The sequence below is a fragment of the Pseudochaenichthys georgianus genome, chromosome 6 (genome assembly GCF_902827115.2).
Source record: "Pseudochaenichthys georgianus chromosome 6, fPseGeo1.2, whole genome shotgun sequence".
Classification (NCBI taxonomy): domain Eukaryota; kingdom Metazoa; phylum Chordata; class Actinopteri; order Perciformes; family Channichthyidae; genus Pseudochaenichthys; species Pseudochaenichthys georgianus.
This window is the reverse complement of record NC_047508.1, coordinates 35,580,656-35,603,857: the sequence shown is the minus strand read 5'-3', so window position 1 is coordinate 35,603,857 and position 23,202 is coordinate 35,580,656. Positions and strand designations below refer to the sequence as shown.

Sequence of the window (23,202 nt, the reverse complement as noted above, 5' to 3'; positions counted from 1 at the left end):
TGATCTGCATGTATCCAGCCCAAAAGGTCACCCAGATGTCCATGTGACGCTCACAAAGCTCCCGATTCCTCTTTGATCCTTGGCACTCAGTCCAGCGTGTGGCATTCGAATGTGAGCATGGAGGTTTTATCAGCTGTTTATTACAAGCGTTAACATCTATCTGGGAATTAATTGAGACAGAGATGATGATTAAACTCATGACTAGTTATACTAACTCATTTGTCGAGCCATTCTCGGATTTGATCAAACCAGCATGCTTTGTTGCTCTTGTTATATGAGCTGTTAGAGAGCAGCCGTTTGTGTATGAGTGTAGCGCTTTGTTGTTACCTGCCGTGCAACAAGGGACCGCTGCGTTATTCTTAATTACAGTCAGACGGCTGTGACCCAAACAATAGAGGAAGGAAAAACTAGCCGAGTGATGAAATCCACAAACCTCATAGCAGCTGCCAGATGATCCTCTGATTACGTGTAGAAGTATGTCTAAGGTAAGCACGCACATATACTCTTTACATGTGAATAAATATGATCATTTCCATCTTTCCATTCACTCTTAGATGCCTTACTACAGAACATATCCACTACTACTTCCTGCTGCTCCAAATTAAACTTCATTTCCATCCCAAACTGCCAATGTAGCGCTGCTCTCCTCTGTGCCCAAATGCCCATGTAATAATGCCTGATTTTGTTAGAGCCCATTCACTTCTGCCTGTTTGCCCACTGTGCTGTTTGAGTGTGCCAGTCTGGGGCCTGGAGCTGCGTTGTGAGGATGGCAGCGGCTCTGCCTGATCGTATTTGGCACGGCATCAGTGGCTACCTGAGTCATCCAGTCTGCCTGCTCCTCACCCTCCAGCACCCGTCAAATCGAGCTCTTTCCGCATTTGCACACTGAAAGAGGAATGTGGGCTTGGTCCGATTAAATCTGAATGGATATGGTCTCTTGTGCATAGAGTTAAAGAGGTTCCGACACACCACGATTTTGACTGATTCGTGCTCAAAATAGAGATGAGAACCACCATCAACAGAGCCTTTGTTGTCAGACATTCCCGTCTGTCTTTCAATAGAAAAACGGTCCTTAATTCACTGAAATGACTCCAACTAGAAAGCCCTAGCCGCTCCACCAACAGCGATTGTCGAAATCAGGATTATCCAAGCATCCCAGAAAAGGGTACTGCTCACTTAGATCTTGTTAGTCTGCATGGGACTGTATGATTTTACATGAATAGGTACACGCGATTAAAGAGGCAATTCATCTCTATTGAAATCCAAGGTGGAATGGCTAGCTAGCCTAGATACACATGTTTGTCATAGATTTGAAACAATTTGAAAGGATACTGCTGTGTGTGTGTGTGTGTGTGTGTGTGTGTGTGTGTGTGTGTGTGTGTGTGTCTCGGTCTACATGTATTTTCAATAACCCACAGTGTGACTGATGAGGCCTTGTGACTTTGCTATTCCTGCTTAACATCGTCATTGGTTGTTTATCAATCTGTAAATATATATATGCATATCACCTGGTCAGAATATGATACAACTGCCTGAGTGTCATGTATAGAAGACATGTGGCGTCCAGAGGTGCCATTGTTCAGTATTGCTATGTACTGAGGTGCGTCATGTGGCTAGCTGTTGTCTTGCATGGCTGCTGAGATGCTGCTGCTGTGCTAATGTTGACACTCTTGCTGTGTAAGCTCTGTGCTCCAATGCCATGAAGAGACACTATATGTATGTGTGTGTGTGTGTGTGTGTGTGTGTGTGTGTGTGTGTGTGTGTGTGTGTGTGTGTGTGTGTGTGTGTGTGTGTGTGTGTGTGTGTGTGTGTGTGTGTGTGTGTGTGTAGTCCTATTATTGTTGTCATAGATGTTGAGGCCACAGAAGGCAGCAGCAGCTCAAGTGTGTATCTGCATGGAAGTATGCGTGTGTTTTAAGATGATGTGTGTATGTACGCAACGTGTAAGGACATTCCGTTTCAGCAGCCAGGGGAAATGTTACAGCATCATGCAACAATGAACTACTGCGTGTTTTTTTATTTATTATCTTGCTTCAATCAAGACTGCTGTGACCCAGACAATAGAAGAAACCAGCCTAGGATACACAGACAGGAGGAGAAAGGACACAAAACATGGAGGTGATGAGAGGCTTAGGGGGAGAGGAAGGGTACAAAATAACAGGCAGATGGAAAGACATCCAAACAGACATATGGGGATGAAATTATACATAAGGACAGAGGAAAGGGGGGTGAGGAGGTGTTACCTTTCGGGGGACGAGGATTTCTCCGAGTTCACGGACATGAGCGGTGCCTGTTAGCCGCTCGCTGGCCGAGGGACCACAGGAGACGGCGAAATAGAACAGAAAGCTGCCTTCTCCTTTTTTTTACTATTCTCTCCCTATCTCTCTCTGCTGTGTGTCTGAGTAAAAGAGAGGAGAGGGTTACTGCCTCCCCTCCTCCTCCTCTTCTCTGTCTCTCTTGTCCTCTCGCTGAAAGGAGAAGAAAGGATGGAGGACAAGGCTCTGCGAAAGGATAAGAAAAGAGCAGCAACTGTCCGGTGCACAATCCGGCAGGATGCGTGTGTCTGCCTACAACTGTGTAAGTGTGTGTGTGTGTGTGTGTGTGTGTGTGTGTGTGTGTGTGTGTGTGTGTGTGTGTGTGTGTGTGTGTGTGTATGTGTGTGTGTGTGTGTGAGCTGATAGCGAGAGCAGCAATGTCAATCAGGCGCCCCTCCTCATGCCCCAGCCTCCTTCCTTCCTCCCTTTCCTTCCTTCCTTCTCCTCTTTCACCTTGCCTCTCTTTCACTTTCCCTGAAGCTCCGTGTTGTCTTCCTCTTCCCTCTGTGTCCTTCCTCCCTTGTTGCCGCTGGTTGAACCCGGGTGATGAAATGAATTCACAGGCTCTATATCCACGGTGTGCGTCTGTCTCTGTCTGTATCCCTCCCTCCCTTCCTTCTCTCTCTCTCTCCGTCTATCTGGCTCTATCAGGCCTTCTGCAGCTCTGCACAACAACAGAGCCCAGAGCGAGCTGGAATGTTCCATTTTCTGCACAAGAGCAGGGGTGTTAGCTTGTCACAGCAACAGGAAAATTGATATATTTCTCCTCGAGGCGAACTCTCCTCCCCCTCGTCTCCCCTCTGAATCAGTCCCTCCCACCCTCTATCTTTCTCTCTCACACTCTCTCTCCCAATTGCCTTATTACCACATCCTGTATCTCAGGGCAACGCTGCACAGAGCTGCCTTTCTTCAACCCCCATCTCCTCTCTTTCTGGCATCCTTCCTCCATTTCTCTAAGCCCCATGTGGACCTCTATCTTATCCTGGATGCTGGTTGTGTGTGTCTCATCCTCTTGTGCCTCCATGCCTCCATCCCTGTCCATCTCTGTTTCCTCGCCATCTCTCCAGGCAGATGGATCTTCTACTTGAGTGAAGCTCACAGTGAGGTCGCCGCAGGGTGTGCCATGATGGGGGTCTGTCTCTAGCTCTCCATCTGACCTCAATATCGGTGTCTGTGTGCAGGAGTATGTGCTCAATCTATATGTACAGCGTGTGTGTGAGTGTGTGCATGCATTAGTGTGTGTTAAAAGGGCATCCTGGGGTTAATTTAACTGACAAGTTATCTAGGAAGTACTAAGGAGAAACATTTACAAGTGCTTATGGTATCTACAGGTTCTTTCTCTTGTGATTATTCCAATAAAATAAAGTAGACAATTATGTGAAATACAGACATATGCATTAAGGACTCAAAGGTGAATATATTATACTGTCAAACAACAGAGTTTTGTGAAATGATTTAAGGAGATAGCTGTCCCTTTAATATCTATGTGTGTTTGTAGGTCATTGCAGGCAATGTTGCAAATTAATATGCATGGATGCTTTATGGCAATATTAGATTTGCTTAATTGTCCACCAGTGTGATGGAATATCTTGTTTTGTCATGTATTTAATATATATATATAATATTCTGGGTACGTTTTCCCTATTTTTGATTTGAAATATTTAGTTTTTAGGGAAATATCTCAAATGAATTGCCATTAGAGGTAACATAAAATATATATAGCAACTCATTCAAACGATTAAAACGAGAACAAGAGGAAATAATACCATCACAAAATCATTCCAATAAAAATCATTATGCAATACTATGAAAGAGCCTTATATTTGTTATGGCTTCTAATTTTGCACAAATACATTTTCATACACCGCTGCATGAGACATGCCTGAGAGAAAGGAAGAAAACAAGAACACAATGATCCCCTTTCTCTCCGATCGCCATACAGTTCCACTTTCCCACATAAAAGGGCTACATTAGGCACACATGTCTCTGAGCCAAACTATTGTCCTCATTCTCTGTGGATGTGGGCCAATGGGGTGTAAAGAACACACGGGGTCTGGAGGAACACTGAGCTAATGCGAGAGGGCGCACTCCAGTTTCTATTTGTTTATTTCGCATACGCATTTCTTTCGGGGTCACGGGAGGTGGGGGATGGTGTGGGGGGTTGTTGCAGCGCCAACTGGATGTTACGCAGGAGAAATCACCGGTCACACAAACACATCAACAAACATGGGTGTTCTAATGAATCTGACCTGCATGTTGTTGGATCGAATAAGGAAAGGTGTGAGGAGATCAAGCTCAACTAAATACATAAAGCAATTAAACAGTTGGTCAGATAATCTGTTGGCTGTTTCACATGACACTGATTGATTATTGAATTAATCAATGTATCATTTAAGCATTTCCATTCTCTTTTAAATGTAAATAAGTTGATTATTTTTGGGGGATTTAGACGGACAGAGTGGGACATTTGAAGAATCAATGGTGATTGTGATTCACATTTGTCTGAGATGCACTCACCCACATGTCTCCAGCAGCTCAGATCATAGGGGAGGGTGACAAAGCACCAACATTACACCCTCTGGTTTTGATGAATGCAGCGGGACAATCTGGAGGTCACGTTTTAATGGGGATAACGTCTACTGTAAGTGAGACTTTAAGACCCCGTTCAATAAAAAAGCTTGTGAAATGCACAAACACACGTGCTTGCAGTCGCTCCAACATGCAACCATTGACAGAGGGTACAGTTTTGCCAATTCAAAGGCTGATTTTCATCTTCATCTTCGTAAGCAGAAGGAGCCAAAGAAGAATAAGAAAGATGGGGGAGGGAGAGAGATAATGACTCTCGAGCAGTTGTATTTTGGGAGCCGGTATTGAGGCTGCCGGCAGCTATCTTTAAGCGGCCTACTTCTCCTCACTGCATGGAGGATGCTGGGGAGAGAGAAGGGGTTTATGCAAACACACACACACAGGTCCCATTGCGAATTCCCCTTGAACAAACAGTACACTTAAACACACAAGTGACGCCACTGACAGAAGTCACAGCAAAGCACAATCAATCAGACAAGAAGACAAATGCATACACAATGGATTAGGTGTGTGTGTGTGTGTGTGTGTGTGTGTGTGTGTGTGTGTGTGTGTGTGTGTGTGTGTGTGTGTGTGTGTGTGTGTGTGTGTGTGTGTGTGTGTGTGTGTGTGTGTGTGTGTTAAGATGCTTCCACTTTAACAGTGACGCTGCTCTTTGTCAGAAGCCTTGTTGTAACTGTCTGCAGAGAAAACACTGCCCCCAAGTGGAGACACACCATTATATACAGCACACACCAAGTGGCTTATCTTAAACTGTGTATGTGTGTGTGAGTGAGTGTGTTTAGGGTGGTCAGTGTCCAGATTGATTGACATACTTATAGCCCCAGGCTGAAGTCGAATAGTCCATTTAGTTTAGGAACCTTCCTAAAGTAGTGAAATGACCCGGAAGTCCCTCAGTGGCAGCCATGATAAGTGCCGTTCGAATTCTCTAGAATGATAGGAAAGGAGGTTTCAAACTTCCTTTATAACCTCCTTTAGCTTAGGAACCACTGGACCTCCCTAACCGACAGGAGAGGAGAAAATGCTGCTGCCCCACAATGCCTTGCAGCCGCAGCATTTGCCGTCACTCAACAGTCGGCCGTTCACGGAAACAACCGATTATGACCGAGAAATGATATCATGAAAGTTACGGTGCTTATTAAGCATTTTAAATAGGTGGTAAATTGCCAAAGTGCTTTGTTTTGAACGTTCATCAGTATTATAATCAAAAAGAGAAATATGAACGTTAGTTTTTACTGAAATGATCAAATAAAGTCAACATTTCAGTCTTCACTGAGCTGTGTGGGGTTTGTTCAACTTTTAAAAGATGCTTGAATGGTGATATACACAGTGATAGATGTTAAGGACTAACGTTTATAATAAATACATTTATATTGATTTTAAGATCTTTAGTTCATACGTATTGGGATCATTTGTATTAATGTGGACCGGAGGGAGAGGGTGACGAGCATAAGTTTCACTTTCCTTTTTTATTTCAATTCCAACTTTGGTGATGAAGAATATGTTTCTCTGTTGTCCACGTTCATAAAGCAAAGCAGCAGCATCAGAGCACGGTGCAGAGTCTCTAGATGAGTTTACAGTAGTCCCTCGTTCTTATTAAACATCCATGTTGTAGTCCGCTGTATAGAAAACTGTAGTTCTCCTGTCCACTATCCCTTAACCCGTGACGTTTCACTCAGAGGTCAAGGAATAGGAGATAGGGTTAGAACTTAGGAGCTGATCTTTGGACTATTCGACTGCAGCCCCAGGTCTGCCTGAGAGCAGATACTTTTTCTGGGCAACAGACTTCCATAAGGAGAACACTCGCCTATGGTACTGTACACTTCAGATTGCATGATATAGCCTGTAGATACTGAAATCTGAACACACACGGAAAGGAAACGTCTCCTCAAATGCATAGCCAAGATGAAATGTACACTATAAAGATGAGCGAGTCAAAGCCTGCACAATATCAGGTCCCTGAGCGGTCTCACCTCTATGCAATTCAATAAGAAAAAGTCCCTAATACCTGACATGTGGACGAGTCGTGAGCTTCACTGTTGCTCCTGGCCTTTGCCTTAAGAACATTCGAGTGTTTTCTTTGTACTCACGACGTCACCCTCCCCACACACACACACACACACACACACACACACACACACACACACACACACACACACACACACACACACACACACACACACACACACACACACACACACACACACACACACACACACACACACACACACACACACACACACACACACACACACACACACACACACACACACACCACACACACACACACACACACACACACACACACACACACACACACACACACACACACACACACACACACACAGGTAAGCAGCCCGCACTTTCTGTGCCTCATTACCCCAGGGACCGCACTTTGCAGCATTAAGTTTGAATGTGTGCACTTAAGAGTGTGTTTTGGTGTTTGTATGCACACAGTGGGTGAGAAGTAAGAGAGAGGGGGGAGGGAGGGGGTATGTACAATTTACCCAAAGCTAATACCAACAAAGAAAACTGTGATTAGGACCCAGTAATAGCATCTGGTCTTGTGTTAGGGTGTGACTGTTTATGTGAGTGTGTGTGAAGGTGAGTGGGAGCTCATTTGCTAAGTGGTGTGTGTTGAATGATGAATGAGTGACCTCCGCCCTCTCTTCCTGCACTCTGACCCCAGCTGCTTCACCGGGCTGATGTGTTTAATTAGAGTATATCTCACACAGACAACACTTTAGACCTTACATCCACAACGTTGTTTTACCTCAGGCCCAGTAGCATACTTAACTGAGATAAAGGTGTGTGTGACCAGTGTATTGCACATACACTGATGTGACCGTTGTACTACACGACTTTTATGTGGAAAATAAGTGAAAACACCCGAAAAGACGTTTTAATTTAATTCAATTATGTGACAAAGAAAAAGCAGCAAACCCTCCTATTTCAAAAGCAAATATTTAAAATGTTAAAAATGACTAAAGGATAAATCGATGATACATTTTTTTATTATAATTGACTTTTCTCTCTGAATTTTGTATTGAGAACTTTGTATTGTCATAAATTAGTCATTATCAGTGTAACAAAAACAAGAGGGGGGGAGACATTACCACAATGAATGCTTTCACGACAGGACCAAAAACTAGGACATAACTACCCTCTATTGGACAGATTAGGAACTACACTCCTGAGACTCAAACCAGTACACAATGCACTCTTCAATGCATTCATATGGGATACAGAACATCAGGGATCAGTAAAACACAGCAAGTTGGGCAGCCAAACAGGTGCATCAAATGGTGGTTTTCCCCCTACTGTCATAAAGCATGTAGAGAAAATAGTCTTTGGTTGGGAGCTAAAGAGGCGTTCAAGTACAACAATGAACGGCCTGTGTTTCAAGCTTTGGAGTGTTGTGATAACCTCCCTGCAGCGGGCAGAGGGAAGGCAGGCCCGCGGTCCCCAGCGAGTGTTATGTCAACACAATGAGAGTTATAATTCACTTAGCAGAAGTACTGCTGTAATGTGACTGAAATAGACTGAGACTGGTGGTTAAATGTTTCTGTAACACTTCATGATAGATTATAGACCTCAAGTTCAAGTGGAGTTAAACAAGAGTCAAATGAAAGCGGCAGACTGGAAAATATGCCTCGTAATAGGAAAAACCCGCTGCAGGGTTTTATTATATTCAACTCAACAGATTTGAACTGTATTAAAACGTAGATTAATGCAAGTTTAGTCAGAGTTTCTCGGTATATCTGGATTTGTGTTGCACCATATTAAAAGTCTGTCAAATAGGTAACTTCAGTAGTAATGACAAAGGTTGTTATTCCGGTTTTTATTTTCATGAAATTCATAATTTACAGTCTTTTTTCATACCGATTGAAACACAAATAAAAACGTAGATTTCTCAAAAAGGTATTCATTTTCTTCTTTGACTAATTTGAGGTTAACCCACCTTTGTTGTTAGCTTGGATTAGATAAGATGTTTTATCAGCATGTTTACAAGGCATAAGTCAAAAATATAAGTCAAAAATATAAGAACATTGGTAAAATATATACATGAGCTTCTGAGTCGTGTACTCCAACAAGAATGTACTGCCACTTTTGCAATGCAAGGCTAAATGAGGACACCAAATTGCTCACCGAGCCAATTACTCAATGTTTAAAATGGCAGCAACAGCTGTGATAGGACAGAGCGATACATGGACTGTGAAGGACACACACATTTACACACTCTGCAGAGATTTGGGTTAACGAGCTGCAAAGATACAGCCGACACAAGCAATACGATACAGAAGTAATACGTTTTGATTCTGCACTGAGGTACCTGTGTCTGCATTCACTATGATCTGTGATTATTGGTGTTGCACTCTTGACTCATCCAACCGCACTGACGACATGAGCAGCATCTTGGTAACTCATCATCAAATGAAGCTGTATCTACAGTTTCCATGAGGCTTTGGGTTTCTTTTCCTATATTCAACAGGGGCAATTACTTCAAATTGCTAGTAGATCACTTTGTGCAAAAGCTATTAGCCGAGCACTCGGAAGCCATTGAAGGAGCTGGATTATTTTTAAATGTCAAACTTTTTGTATTCTTAAAGTGATCTGCAGTAAGTTTTAGGCGGGCTGTGGAGTGCACAAACATATACGGTGGCTTTGCATTTTGATAAAAAAAAAAAACACATAACACTTTTAGAAGAAACGCACCCAAAAAGCAGCACTTTATGTTAAGAAAAGAGGAAATACAGCCAGTGCAACCTCCATTTCGGTCTTCTTGCAAAAATGTGAAAAAGAGGTCCACTTATATGTATCACTTAAAGGCAGGGTCGGTAATTCACTTCAGAAACACTTTTTGCTATATTCCATGAATGCTCTTAACGTCCCGATAGGAATGAATACATGAAATGCTTTGACAATAAATACATACAAAAATTCATCTGTGGAAGCCGTGGCGCTGTAAAAAGCACGACCAGTTATTTTCACCGGCCTGGCTAAAGTAACTGGATGGCCTACCTGCCTGTCAGCCTTCCATCTGTGCACAAACTTATCTCGTGCACTCATTGGTCATGTGTGCGTTCGTGTGTGTTGGAGGAGGGGCTCTGTAAGGAAGTCTGAAGGAAGGGGCAGATTTTTTTCAGTTGTGTACTTTCAAATTCTAGCGCACTCGACTGGTTTCTCCATTCTTACCTACCCTACCTTTAAAAACAAGCATTCATTATTATCATCAGAATAAAGGATTCACTTAATAGAGGAAGTACCACTTTTAAAGCGTGGTTGTTTGCAAGTACAACATATATCAAATTGTGCTATATTAAACAACTGATAAAGGCTACAGTACAAGAATACCATTTAAAGATAGAAAATGCAGATTTTTTTTTAGGAAATATGACAGAACATTTACCAAAAATGCAACTTCATAAGCACTATCCTTCCTTCCCTTTCGTCCAGGAGGTGGCAGTGGAGAGTGAGAGTGCAGTGTTCCCCTCCCCTACTGTGAGAAGATCCTGCTCTCACAGAAGAATGACATGCCCCATTACCATCCTCCCTTCCTCCCTCTATGATGACCCACTCGCATGCAACTGCAGAGCTGGATAACACTTCTGAAGCATGACACGAGAGGACCAAGTCAGTGCTTACTGTCTCGCGTTGAACAATTCCTATTTGGACCACACACACACGCACTCCTAAAATGCATCATTCATCCCCCTCTGCTCCTTCAGTCTGATCAACTCGGTAGATTTGCTCGGATCTTTGCCATCTGTCTTGGAAAGCAGAGTGTAAATCCTTGAAGAGCTCAAACTCAAACATCTACTTTGACAAGAGGGAGTGAAATCCAGCAGAACAATCCACCCCGAGTCCTTAAAACAAGCCTCTCGACGAGTAGCTTTAAGGAGCGGTTCATGTAATGATAACATGCTGTCAGGATGCTGCACTCTCTTCCCCTCTGGTCTGTAACTTACTTTCTTTCTACAAACACTTACACACGCTTACACTCAGCACTACCCACTTTATACAGAACAGCACAACACTTGCTGCTAGTTATACTCATCCTGTGGATTAGATGCACATTTTTCATCATTATTTGTGGTTAATTTGTGTTGTGCCTCGTTATTGACTTTTAGCAGGATAATCTCCACATATCGACACCGCTTGAATACAATCGCCAGAAGTAAAAAGCTAACTTGGCTCGATGTCGTTAAGTAGTCTCATTAAGTCACAACAGCCGTTTTAAAAAAAGGTATAGGGTAGGTAATTCACTTCAGAAACACTTGTTATATTCCATGGAATGCTCTTAACATCCCGATAGCAATGAATACATGAAAAGCTTTGACAATAAATACATACAAAAATGTATGGAAGCCGTGGCGCTGTAAAAAGCACGACCAATCAAAGTAACTGGATGGCCTACCTGCCTGTCAGCCTTCCATCTGTGCACAAACTTATCTTGTGCCCTCATTGGTCATGTGCGCGTTCGTGTGTGTTGGAGGAGGGGCTCTGTGAGGAAGTCTGAAAGAATGGGCAGATTTTTTTCGTGTGTGTATTTTCAAATTCTAGCGCACTCGAGCTGGTTTCTCCATTCTTACCTACCCTACTTTTAAGCTTCAGAGACTCAGGGTTGGGGTATTAACTGGCATATTTGATGTTACAAAACAAAACGTGAAATCCACATGAGCATGTGTTAACCAAAGATCTTATTTCATCTATCTCACCAGAAATGCATTAAAAAAATGATTGACTTCGAGACAAGGGAACCAGAAGTGGTTAAATACTAACTCATATCTGGGTTTTAAGACACATTACTGTCCTTTACATATTGCATATCAAACAATCAAGTTGACTGAGATTAAAATGCTGAAAAACAATACAACGTTATGCTTGTCAAGTGCTTGGACATTGTTGCGCCTCACTAACTAATGGCTGTGGGGAATTGTGATCTTAAATGAGGATCTTCTCTTCAGGAGGTCCTACTTAAACACCTACTGAAGCGGCCCACTTCTACAATATATTCAATTAGCAAGTCAGCCAGCAATAACACTGGCACCATGGCCACCAGGGAGGAAATCCTTCCTACTCAGACACCACAGAGGAAGCAGCTGATATCATATTACAACTCAGTTTATAACAATGAATGATCTGTGAGGGGGAGAGCCAATCTCTCTGACTGTCTGAGATTCCTATGTGGGTTTTTTATTATTTATTATAAGACTGTAGGATTATTGAAAGTAATCCAGGAATACATTCAAACAGAATGAAACATTTCCCCCATATGCAGCTAGATGTACAGGTGAATAATGTATACAGATCAATGTGTTCAATAGCTTTCCCTTTTTAAAGGGGACCCATCATGCAAAATGCCCTTTTTGATGTCTTTTATACATAAACATGTGTCCCCGGTGTGTCAGGGAACTCACACAGCGTCAGAAAATAAAACCCTCTCTTTTCCTCCGTACCCAAATCTCTAAAAACGGGGGTACAACGGAGCTGATCCAGATTTGCGTCCGATATGACGTAATATCGGAAATGTAGGCTGGCTTTACACCCACGGCACTATCAGAAACAATGCCCGACTGTTTCGGACGTAATATGGTCGGTGCATGTTACATTAGCATCGCTAACACTCAGAGCTAACCTGTACTGCACAGAGCATGTGTGTGAAGAAGCAGGAAGTAAAAAGGAACTCACCTTGTGGTGTAACCGGCAAGAGAGAAAGCCTTTGAGCTCCAAACTGTTTCAGAAACAATCCTTGATAATCCATGATATGGCGTTTCATCACGGCAGTATTTAGTTTAGACAGTAGCTGCATGAGCTCAGCCCCCTCCTTTTTATTTTTATATCCATTTTTTTTAAAGCTTTATAGCCAAAATCAGCACTTTTGAAACAGGAAGTGAAATAGAGGGATATGAGGCATGGCTAGAATGGGCGATCTGTTTGGTATTTTGAGCAAAACACTTCATAGACATGTTTTTTTATATATTTGTATATATCTTTGACCTATGCTATTGCCTAAAAATAACATGACCTTTCGGTTGCATAAATGGATGAAATGACAATGTGTAGTGTGAAAGGTGTTCTGAATGGTGATGAATCAACAGAGAGTAACCCAACTCCAGTACTCCGAAGCTCTATGCAGCATTTTTTCACAAATTCATTTTTGGTTTTACAACGTAACTGTTCTGTTCAGGCTCGCTGCTCTCATCACTTCATCTCTAGAAGCTGCCTGCTGCTGCTGGAAATTAGGCTGTTTTTCAGCTAAGAAAACCCACAGTACGTACCAAAACACAGCATCAAATAGTGACTCATTCTGCTCAACTGACAATGTAAGGCCGACATTAGCAACAACAAACAATCCCGTCATGACACATGCGTGTGGATGGCTCCTCTATGGCAGCGACAATGAACACAACTCATCTCCAGTCAATGCCCAGTGTTATGCTGCTTCAAAGGAATCCGTCATTGTTGTCCTGCAGGTCTGACTTGTACGGACACATCTCAAAAGGTTTCGATTCTAATGTACACAAACCAAACCATAGCAGCCATATGGGCCTTTGCCTCCAAGTTAGTTAAGAGAGGATATGTTATGCTCATTTTCAGATTCCAGGTTCATATTTGTATTTTCTGCTTCACTGATATGTTCAAAAAGCTCTTTATTTTCCTCATACTGCCTGTGCTGCAGAACCTCTTTTCAACCAGAGCCCAGTCTGCTCTGATTGATCAGCTGGCCGGCTCTGTTGTGATTGGTCAACCGCATAGAGGTGTCCCGCCACTTAGCCTACGACGTACAGGGGGTGTTTCTCAATGTAGAGTACGCTTGCTTGGTAGCACATGTCTTCCGAGCGTCTTGCTTCAGAAGCGAGGCAAGAATACTTCCTGGCATTCGGAAAACGAAGAGTGGAACAGGCTAGCAAGTGTGCAGGTGTGCATCACATGAGGCCCCGCCTTACATTTTCCGCCACAGATTTGGGGAAATTGGTCCGTGCGCAAAGCATTGTGGGGATTTTAAGACCGCGGAGTCTACACATGTGCAGCCTCGAAATTTCTCCAAACGAAGCACGCCGGGCTCGGTAGAATTTCAAGTATGCTGGACATTGGAACAGTACTTCGGCGGCACTCGATGACGTATTTTGCTTGAAATAGTGGCTCTGGAGCAGCTTTACTCGAGATTGAGAAACACCCAATGTGTTGGAGCACGAGCCAATAGGAGCGCGAGTGTAACATAGTGATGTCATGTTAGGCAATAAACAAAGGTGTTCAATCGAGGCGTGTCAGGCAGGGGGGAGTGTATGGGAGAGAAGCTTTTGTATTTTAGCCTTTTTTGCAGACAATTTACTTGAAGATCTAACACACTACAGGAAAGGAGAACTCCAAAAAACATGATGAGCCACTTTCACATTCGGATCTCTGCATAGTGCTTCTGCCATTCACCCTATGTGATTTCCCTGTGTCCAACGCAGCAGTTTTCACTAACCATTCCACCTCTCATTCCCTCTCTCCACTTTCCTCACTACCTCTCTTCATCCCTAGCTTCTCTGTTGTTGGTTGGCCAGACACCTGCTCACAAAGTCTAATGTTCACACTCTCAGCCCTCCTCCATGTTGTTTTATCTCTCTCTCTCTCTCTCCCTCCCTCCCTCCCTCCCCTCTCTCTCTCTCTCTCTCTCTCTCTCTCTCTCCCCCCCTCTATCCCTCTATCCAGGCTGCAGTATTGATGAGGGAAGCTTTATTAGCTGAGCAGTACAAATCTGCTTGCCACAGATCCAGTCTCTGAAATCCTTGACACGCCTGTACAATTCATTGCATACTAACTATCAATCCACCATGGCTTACTTCCTGAACTAACACAGCTGGCCACTCGTGATCATCGACAGCTAGGGTCGGTTGCCCTCCCGGATCCCAAGGGAATCGATTCAATTCATTAACAGGGAACCTTTTGCTTACCGCTTGCTAATCAACAAAGGATCATTAATCACCATGCCAAACTGATCGTACACATGATCAAAAACAACATGAATACATGTATCTACAGAGCCTAAAGTCTTAGTAATAGTTCGATATTTTGGAAAAGGCAGTTTTGCCCTTTCTTACCAAGAGACGATGCGACTGAGATGAGAAGATTGATACCATGCTCATGTCTGTAACTTAAATATATGAAGTTGGATCCAGCTTAGTTTAGCTTAAATGCTACCTAAGTTTTAAAGGTTCGTTAGTAAGACACGATGGAGAGATGATGGCAGGTTGATTTAACTTCCATTAAGCTAAATTATCTCTAGCTATACACCTTAATTTAAGGTTTATCTTATGTTATCCCAATAGCTTCAGTTTAACATAAGAGTTGTTTTCTCATCAGACCTTTGGCCACAAAGTAATTATCTTCACCAAACTTGAACTGTAATTCTAATACATCACCCACTGGTCATATGTGGTTCTTACATCAAACTAAACCTAACTGACAGCATTCAGAAAACTCAATTACTTCAGAAAAATTGAAATTAACCATAAAATATAGAGAATCTATTAACTCAAGTGCTGAAGATAAAGTCTGTTTACTAATGTTATACAATGCTATGTGTACATATTTGTATGTATTCATGTAAGAATTCATGCTAACATTCAAGTGTCATGCTAATTTAAGCACATTTTTGAATGGTTACAAAAAACGAAATTTTAATCACGATTAATCGATTTCAAATCGAAATTGCGATTTGAAATGATGCAATTAGCAAATCGCAAAGCCTGCGATTTGGGATTTTGTTCTTCTTGTGTGTCAGTTATCCACACCAACCAGAAGTGCTGTGCTCCACATGTAATAGCCATTGTTAATCAATCAGAAGTGGCCCAAGGGGTGTGTGTGTGTGTGTGTGTGTGGTGTGTGTGTGTGTGTGTGTGTGTGTGTGTGTGTGTGTGTGTGTGTGTGTGTGTGTGTGTGTGTGTGTGTGTGTGTGTGTGTGTGTGTGTGTGTGTGTGTGTGTGTGTGTGTGTGTGTGTGTGTGTGTGTGTGTGTGTGTGTGTGTGTGTGTGTGTGTGTGTGTGTGTGTGTGTGTGTGTGTTTTTTATCTATGGAAACACTCTCCTGTGGATGTCCTTTTAGATTATATATATATATATATATATATATACAGTATATAGCGCAATTTGAATCACAATATCTGTCAGAAAAATCACAATTAGATTATTTCCCCTAATAAGGCGCACTTCCTTCAATTGTTTTGGAGACATTAAACTACAGCAATGTTTCTTAGCAGCAATCAACATGTGATTTCAATCCTAACAGACTCCAGATTCAGCTTGTTTCCTGTTCCCAGTGAATAAACCCTGTTCTGTCTCTGCACAGTTAGCCGGCTGCCTCATTTAATTTCATCTCAAACCTTTATTTAACGGTCCCATTGAGATCATCGATCTCTTTTTCAAGGGAGACCTGCAGCATATAGGTTCCACATGAAACAACAAAGGACATCATACATTATATTTACAGGATACATTTACATAGTTATAGACATTTATAAGTGCCCATAGTATCAACGAGCATTCCATTTAGCCTAGCTTTAAAAACATGCAGAGGAATGAGATTGCTCAGTTTCAATTCTTGCTGAAGATTGTTCCAAGCAAGTGGAGCTGCGCACATAAAAGCTGTCTTACCTGAGACAGTCCTTGCTCTTGGCACATCTAACAATACAACATCATGCGATCTCAGACAATAGCTGCTTGCAACTCTCTGTGTTATCAGAGAGCAGATATAATACGGGAGTTTACCCAACTAAGCTTTATAAATAAACATGTACCAATGACTGAGCCTCTTTACAGTAAGTGATGGCAAACCTGCTTTGGTATACAGCAGTGTTTCTCAAACTTTTTCATACCAAGGACCACTTAACCAATAAAAAAACACTCGCGGACCACCTAACTCCACAAATATCAAAAAACACGTCGTTTTTCTAGAACAGATTACAAATCGCCTGAAAATGGTACAAACAAGTGGCAACATGTGTGATGAAGGTGTTTATCTGGGCTATATCATGCAATTGAAAGTGAAACTTAAGCTCGCTCCATTGCGGAGATATTCCCGCGAGAGTGCGGAAAACTTAAATTGATTAATTAATTTCAAATGTGAAATGTTACCAATATACTCACCGACCACTAGGGGGCGCTTACGGACCACCAGTGGTCCGCGGACCACACTTTGAGAAGCACTGGTATACAGGGTACAGTGATGTGTAAGTGCTTTACAATTTGTAACAAATCTCAGTGCGCTGTGATAGGCGGCATCTAACTTGTTCAGGCGGCAGGTGCATTCATATACAACAAATCACCATATTCCAGCACAGGTCAAAAGGTCACAGTGACTAGCCTTTTCCTGGCCTCAAGCGAGAAACAGGACTTGTTTGCCTACTCTCATCTTCAGTCAAAGACTACGGGCTGGGAAAAACCCAGACAATCAATGCAGTTCACTGTGCAATGTGCGGGAACATTAGTCAGGTTAGAGTCAGCTCATTTCATGCAGAAAGGTCCATAATGCCACGACTGGCACAGCTCGCTGACAGATATATCCCAAAAAGAATGATAGCATTTAGACTCACCAATGCTCTGCCTGCCACGCTATGACTAATGAATGCTATTATACTAGAGCCACTTCGATATCTTTCACACTACCAACCCCAGCAAGTTTGAGTATGTTTATCCAAACTCATTTAATCTTCAAGACAATTCACATCAAATGACTTGAAAACGGCTATAAGTTGTCATTGTCTTATTTAAAAAGCAGACACACATCTCAATCTCTATTCAACAAGGCAGATCAAACGTTTACTCTTTAATCCGGGGTGGATAGTTTGGTGGATTTCCAGCAGAGGAATGCTACATATTGCACGTATGGGTAACCTATGACAGGTCAAAGGTCAAACACTTCATTCTTTCATATGTATCTGACTGTACCGTTAGCCTTTACTTGAAATGGCCTGAATAGAGAACCTTTTATATTTTGAAGTCATTAAATATGCATCTCTACCCTCACCCTGCCATTAATCGTACTTCATCATTGTTGTTCCTTGTACTCATGCCGACTAGCACTCTCTTTGTTATTACTACATCTGCTCTACTAGAGTCAAAGAGCCAGTGTTTCTATGGTTACATGCACAACAAAGGGCATGCTTGTCCATTTATCTCAAATGACAGGCAAAACTCAATAAAGGGAGGGATGATAGAGTGAGAAAACATAAATGTGAAGGTGTAAAAGCTATGATCCCTCACTAAACTTCCCGTCCTATCCATCCCCACCCACATCAATCACCGGACCTGGGGGGACAGAGCCTTCTCCGTCGCTGCCCCCTCCCTCTGGAACTCACTCCCACAACCCATCAGAGACTGCACTGACCTCACCACCTTCAAAACACTCACAAAAACTCACCTCTTCAATCTGGCTTTTAATGTGTGATTGTGTTTGGATTATGACTTTAACTATATATTCATTTGTTGTTCTTTTCTTTTCACTATATCTGTAAAGCGTCTTTGAGCACCTGTAAAAGTACTAACAAAATAAATCTATTATTATTAATAAACAAATCCTTTCAGAGAAAAGAGGACTGATGCAACTTGCTTTGTTGTTGGTATTAACAAATCCCGCTAAAAACAAAGTGGCATGGTAGAGCTGTAACAAACTGTAGGGACAATTGAAGATAACATGGCATTAATTTGTGATTAAATACTTCATCGTCCGATTACTCACAGGATATACTGTAGTTTATAAGATATCAAACTTAAACATGTTATGGAGTTCACAAATCACATTGAAAATGCAGCTGTCAACATGCATTTTTTGTAAATGTCTCACCACTTTCAGCACTTCTCCACACGTTTCGCTCTCTTCTAAACTGAAAACGCATCTGGAACACATTATAACATCATTTGGGCTTAACTCAATTAACTTGACTTTGACTGAGTATAGTCTGACTTATGATTCTTTCCGCACATATAATAGTAATAATAATAATAATAATAATAATAAATGATACTTGTATAGCGCTTTTCTAGGAAAAGAAAAATACAAAAATAAATAAACATAACAGAAAATAGGGGGGGGGTGGTAGTGGTTGAATGCAGTGTTGAACAGGTGGGTTTTGAATGTGGTGGGAGGAAGAATCTCTGATGGATTGGGGTAGTGAGTTCCTGAGGGTAGGTACAGCAACGGAGAAGGTTCTGCCGCTCCAGGACTTGAGGTCGGTCCAGGTGGGGGGCAGGAGGTTGGCAGGAGCAGAGTGGAGGGAGCGAGTGGGAGTGTGTCAGTGGAGGAGGTCAGTCAGGTAGGATGGGGTCAGGTTATGGAGGGCTTGGTATGTCATCAGGAGGATTTTGTACTGAATTCTCTGGGAGATGGGGAGCCAGTGGAGCTTGATGAGGACGGGGGTGATGTGTTCACGGATTCGGGTGTGGGTGAGTAGACGGGCAGCGGAGTTCTGGATGTATTGAAGCTTGTTGAGGATTTTTGCAGGTGAACAATAGAGGAGGCTGTCATATCACCTCTTCAATCTGGCTTTTAATGTGTGATTGTTTTTGTATTATTTGACTTTAACTATGTATTTATTTTATTTTCTCTTCACTATATATGTAAAGTGTCTTTGAGCACCTGTAAAAGCTCTAACAAATTAAATCTATTATTATTATTATTATATAAAAAAATGTCCAGAGGTCAACGGAGCCACGACAAAATGTCCATAGACTAAAACTTGACCAAAATGGGATTGTTTTGGGCCATTATCTCAAACCTGACATTCCTAACACTTATTGGAAGACATGAACACCAATCCTAATATATTTTCTTCATCTTTTGTTTTTTCATTTTGGATTTGGGCTTTGGAGTGAAAAAACATGTTACCTGGACCTTTAAGAAATTGGGATGGATATGAATTGCTACTTTCAGAAAAATTCAATGAATCAATCAAGATACAATTGGTAGTTTGATTGATAGTAATAGTTGCAGCCTTATACAAAAGCATGCATCAACTGACTATAGGCTGAAAGAATTGAAAATCTCTATTGGAGATTGATTAATCTAAGTATAAAACAAATACAAGTATAAGTTCCTCAACCTGTTGGATCATACAAAACAACTCATGGCTCAATACCAGAAAGCTTTCAATGCCTCAACTCCTATCGAGTATCTCTCAAGCAAACGCAAACAGATGACTCAATAACTAACATGCATATTATACAATACTAACACCCAGACCATCAAGATAGATCGAGGGAAGTATAGAGATAAGATCAGGTTACAGTGAGCGGGCAAAAGCCGAAACTTCAAAGGACAACACAAGCAAAAGTTGGAGGATGAAAAGTATTTCAAAGTGAACTTAGAATTAGAGATGTCCCGATCCGATCACGTGATCGGAGCAGATCACGTGATTTTCAAAAGATCGGAAGGAAAAAAATGGGGGATCGGGATTTTTCTTTTTTTTATAAAATGTTTTTAAATTATTTTATTTAATGTTACAAAACAAAAATGACCATGTTCACGTCTTAAAGTCATCCTGAGGCCTTAGTTTTGGTTTAAAATTACACATCATGTATGTGTTGCTTCTTTTGGGCTTGTTTTCAGAGACCTGGTTGCTTATTTCTCTCAAATCTGGCAACAGAGTGGGCGCAGTGTCTAATAGTAGCAGTAAACTAACGAGAGGCTACGTTCAGCTGGTGACTCGGAAGTCGGCACAGAGAAAATGTCAGCAGTTTGGAAGTATTATAAAATTGAAAGCGAAGGCAGTGTAACAGCCAGATGCAATGTTTGCAAGGCAGAGGTTCCACGTGGTGGAAAGAACAGAGCTACGTTCAACACGACCAATTTAATATACGCCACCTGAGAAACAAACACAAACAACAACACGACGAGTACACAGCGGCCACTCAGGTAACGGCACTGAAACAACCGACACTTTCAGAGACTTTTAAAAGGAAAGAGAAACTGCCCCAGAACAGAGAAAAGGCCAACAAAATAACAGCCAAGATAGCTGAATTCATCGCATTGGATGACCAGCCGTTATCTGTTACCTTTTTTTCTCTTAATGCATTGCATAAAGATCGGATCGGGAAAAATCTGTATCGGCAGATTGTCAAAATCAAATGATCGGAATCGGATCGGGAGCAAAAAAAGGTGATCGGGACATCCCTACTTAGAATGAACTTTCTTTTGGGCCACAACCAAGTTCAAAGCATCTTCTATACTCGTCCTACAGACACTGCTCATCTATACCTGCACACTCACCGAGTTATTTTAGAAGATAAATCCAAGGAAATAACACCAAAGCACAACTACGCCTACAAATCACAACGGTGTCTTTGAATGTTTCTAGCATCGCTCCAGCCTAGTACACAGTCTTTGGTCAGCACCCTAAACAGAAGTTTTAAAAGCTAGAAAAAGGCTTTGAAGAACACACTTATAGCTGCAAGGCCAAAAGATCAGTGTCTTGCTTACAAACACGCTCTGCTCGCCAATACATACCCAAACATGTGACTGCACTGCTTGTGCTGATGATGTTAATCGTCAAGAACGGAGCATGTGTTCCCTCAGAAATGGGGTGGTTTCCCTCTGGGTAAATCAGTAACAAACAGCTCACTTAGTTCTTTTCGTAGGAAATTAAGTCCTCAAACAAAATGTATGCTGTTCGTATCTGATCAATGGTGTCTGAGATACTGTGTGACAGATACAAAATGACTAATCCGATTATTTGAACAGATGCAGTAAATAAACAGCTGTCAATGTAATCACTTGAGTGCATCTGCAAATAAACTGTTTACATTGATTCATCTAATAATACTGGTATTTTGTCAATTACATTGTGTTGTTTTTACATTTATTTCAAAAGGATTCAATTATGTTTGCTCATATAAATATATTCTGCCTAAAGAAGAGGTAATTTTGCTTTGCTTGTTTATATGTACAGTAGGTTATATTTGCCCAGTTGATCATATAAGTGTAGCCTGTTAGCATGCTAGCATTTGTTAATATCGACCAAACGCAGAGAAGGGCTCAGGTGGTTTGCAATGACATTGACAAAGTATTGGGCAGCAGATTAGACTGAGCTGAAGATGGCACTAGATGATTCAGGGGATCACTAAATCTGTATGCAACAATAAATTATCCTGTAAGGACCTTTGGTTAGATGTATTTTCCTTGACAATGCATCGAATGGTTCTCAGGACATTACCCGTACAACCAGGGGCGGACTGGGTCTATAAATCAGCCAGGGACTCTCGGCGGGCCCACTTCGGTAATGCAAGTAAATACTAGTAAATTGTCGACGGGGGGGGGGGGCGACGGCGACCGGCCCACTTCAGTACCGGCTCATCGGGATTCGTCCCGAACGTCCCGATGGCCAGTCCGCCACTGTGTACAACGAAAAATTTCAACCTGCATGTATATGGCGCTTGGAGAAAAGTCAGTGAATGCCAATGTCAGTAGAATTCAAGGCATTGTGAATGTCCATCCTGTTGTTTTTTTGATATTTCAGTCTGGACCCAAGAGTGGACTGAGTTACAGAGCTTGTCAACTTAAAAACAGAATAGCAAATTAGCCCCAATCTGCCGGGCATGCAAGTGCAACTGATGCATTTAATGGGATAGAAAGCATGATTGCGAGAAAAACAAAAATACTTAAATATCTGCAGGATTTCAATCTTGATGAACAGACAAAAGCAAAAGCAAAAAGAAGTTCCTATGGAAGCCACATACAAAATAGAATTGATGTGTCCTTACACACCGAGCCGATTTTCGTGATTATATCACGCAGTCTGTCTTCCGGTTGTTGCCTCTTTTGAATGATGAATACACACTACCGCCGCCTGCTGGTAAGGAGAGTTATTGCCACTCACGCATGTGCAGTTCGTACGTGCAACTTGGTCGTCAGCTGAAGTTTTTGTGGTGTGTTCCAGTGCGAAACATGGCCAAGACGCAGGAGACGTGAGGCGACGCGTCCCGACGGTTCTTTGGTATCAGTTTGGTGTGTAAGAGGCTTAAGAGGCTTTAAAGAGGTTAGACTTTGTGATTATATCCCTTCTCTCTAGACTAAGTGATGTATGTTAAGATGGCACCAGACAGTGTGTGCACTTCTTGGGGTTGGGAATGTGTGTAGATGCATTTTAGTGTGAGTGTGTCTGAATGAATAAGTTCAAACATGGGAAGAGGTATCAGATGAAATCAGAAGAGATAAAAGTCGACCGACAATGCTGCTGACTGAGTACACACTGCTCTGAATGTGAAAGCCCATGTTTGTTGGAATTGTGTGTGTGTGTGTGTGTGTGTGTGTGTGTGTGTGTGTG

The 23,202-nt window shown here is 42.0% G+C and overlaps 1 protein-coding gene across 3 annotated transcripts in view; it reads right to left on the bottom strand.

The window, feature by feature from the left end:
- Positions 1–23,202, bottom strand: part of srpk2 (SRSF protein kinase 2) — a 69,853-nt gene that overhangs the window by 44,560 nt on the left and 2,091 nt on the right. The window contains exon 1 of one of the 3 annotated variants that reach the window (XM_034084535.1): positions 2,244–2,968. The exons of the other annotated variants lie outside the window; for them this stretch is intronic. Coding sequence (XP_033940426.1) covers positions 2,244–2,281 — 38 coding nt within the window. The 5' untranslated portion in view covers positions 2,282–2,968. Of the gene's footprint in view, positions 1–2,243; positions 2,969–23,202 lie in introns of those variants that run through there. 3 annotated transcript variants of the gene reach the window in all.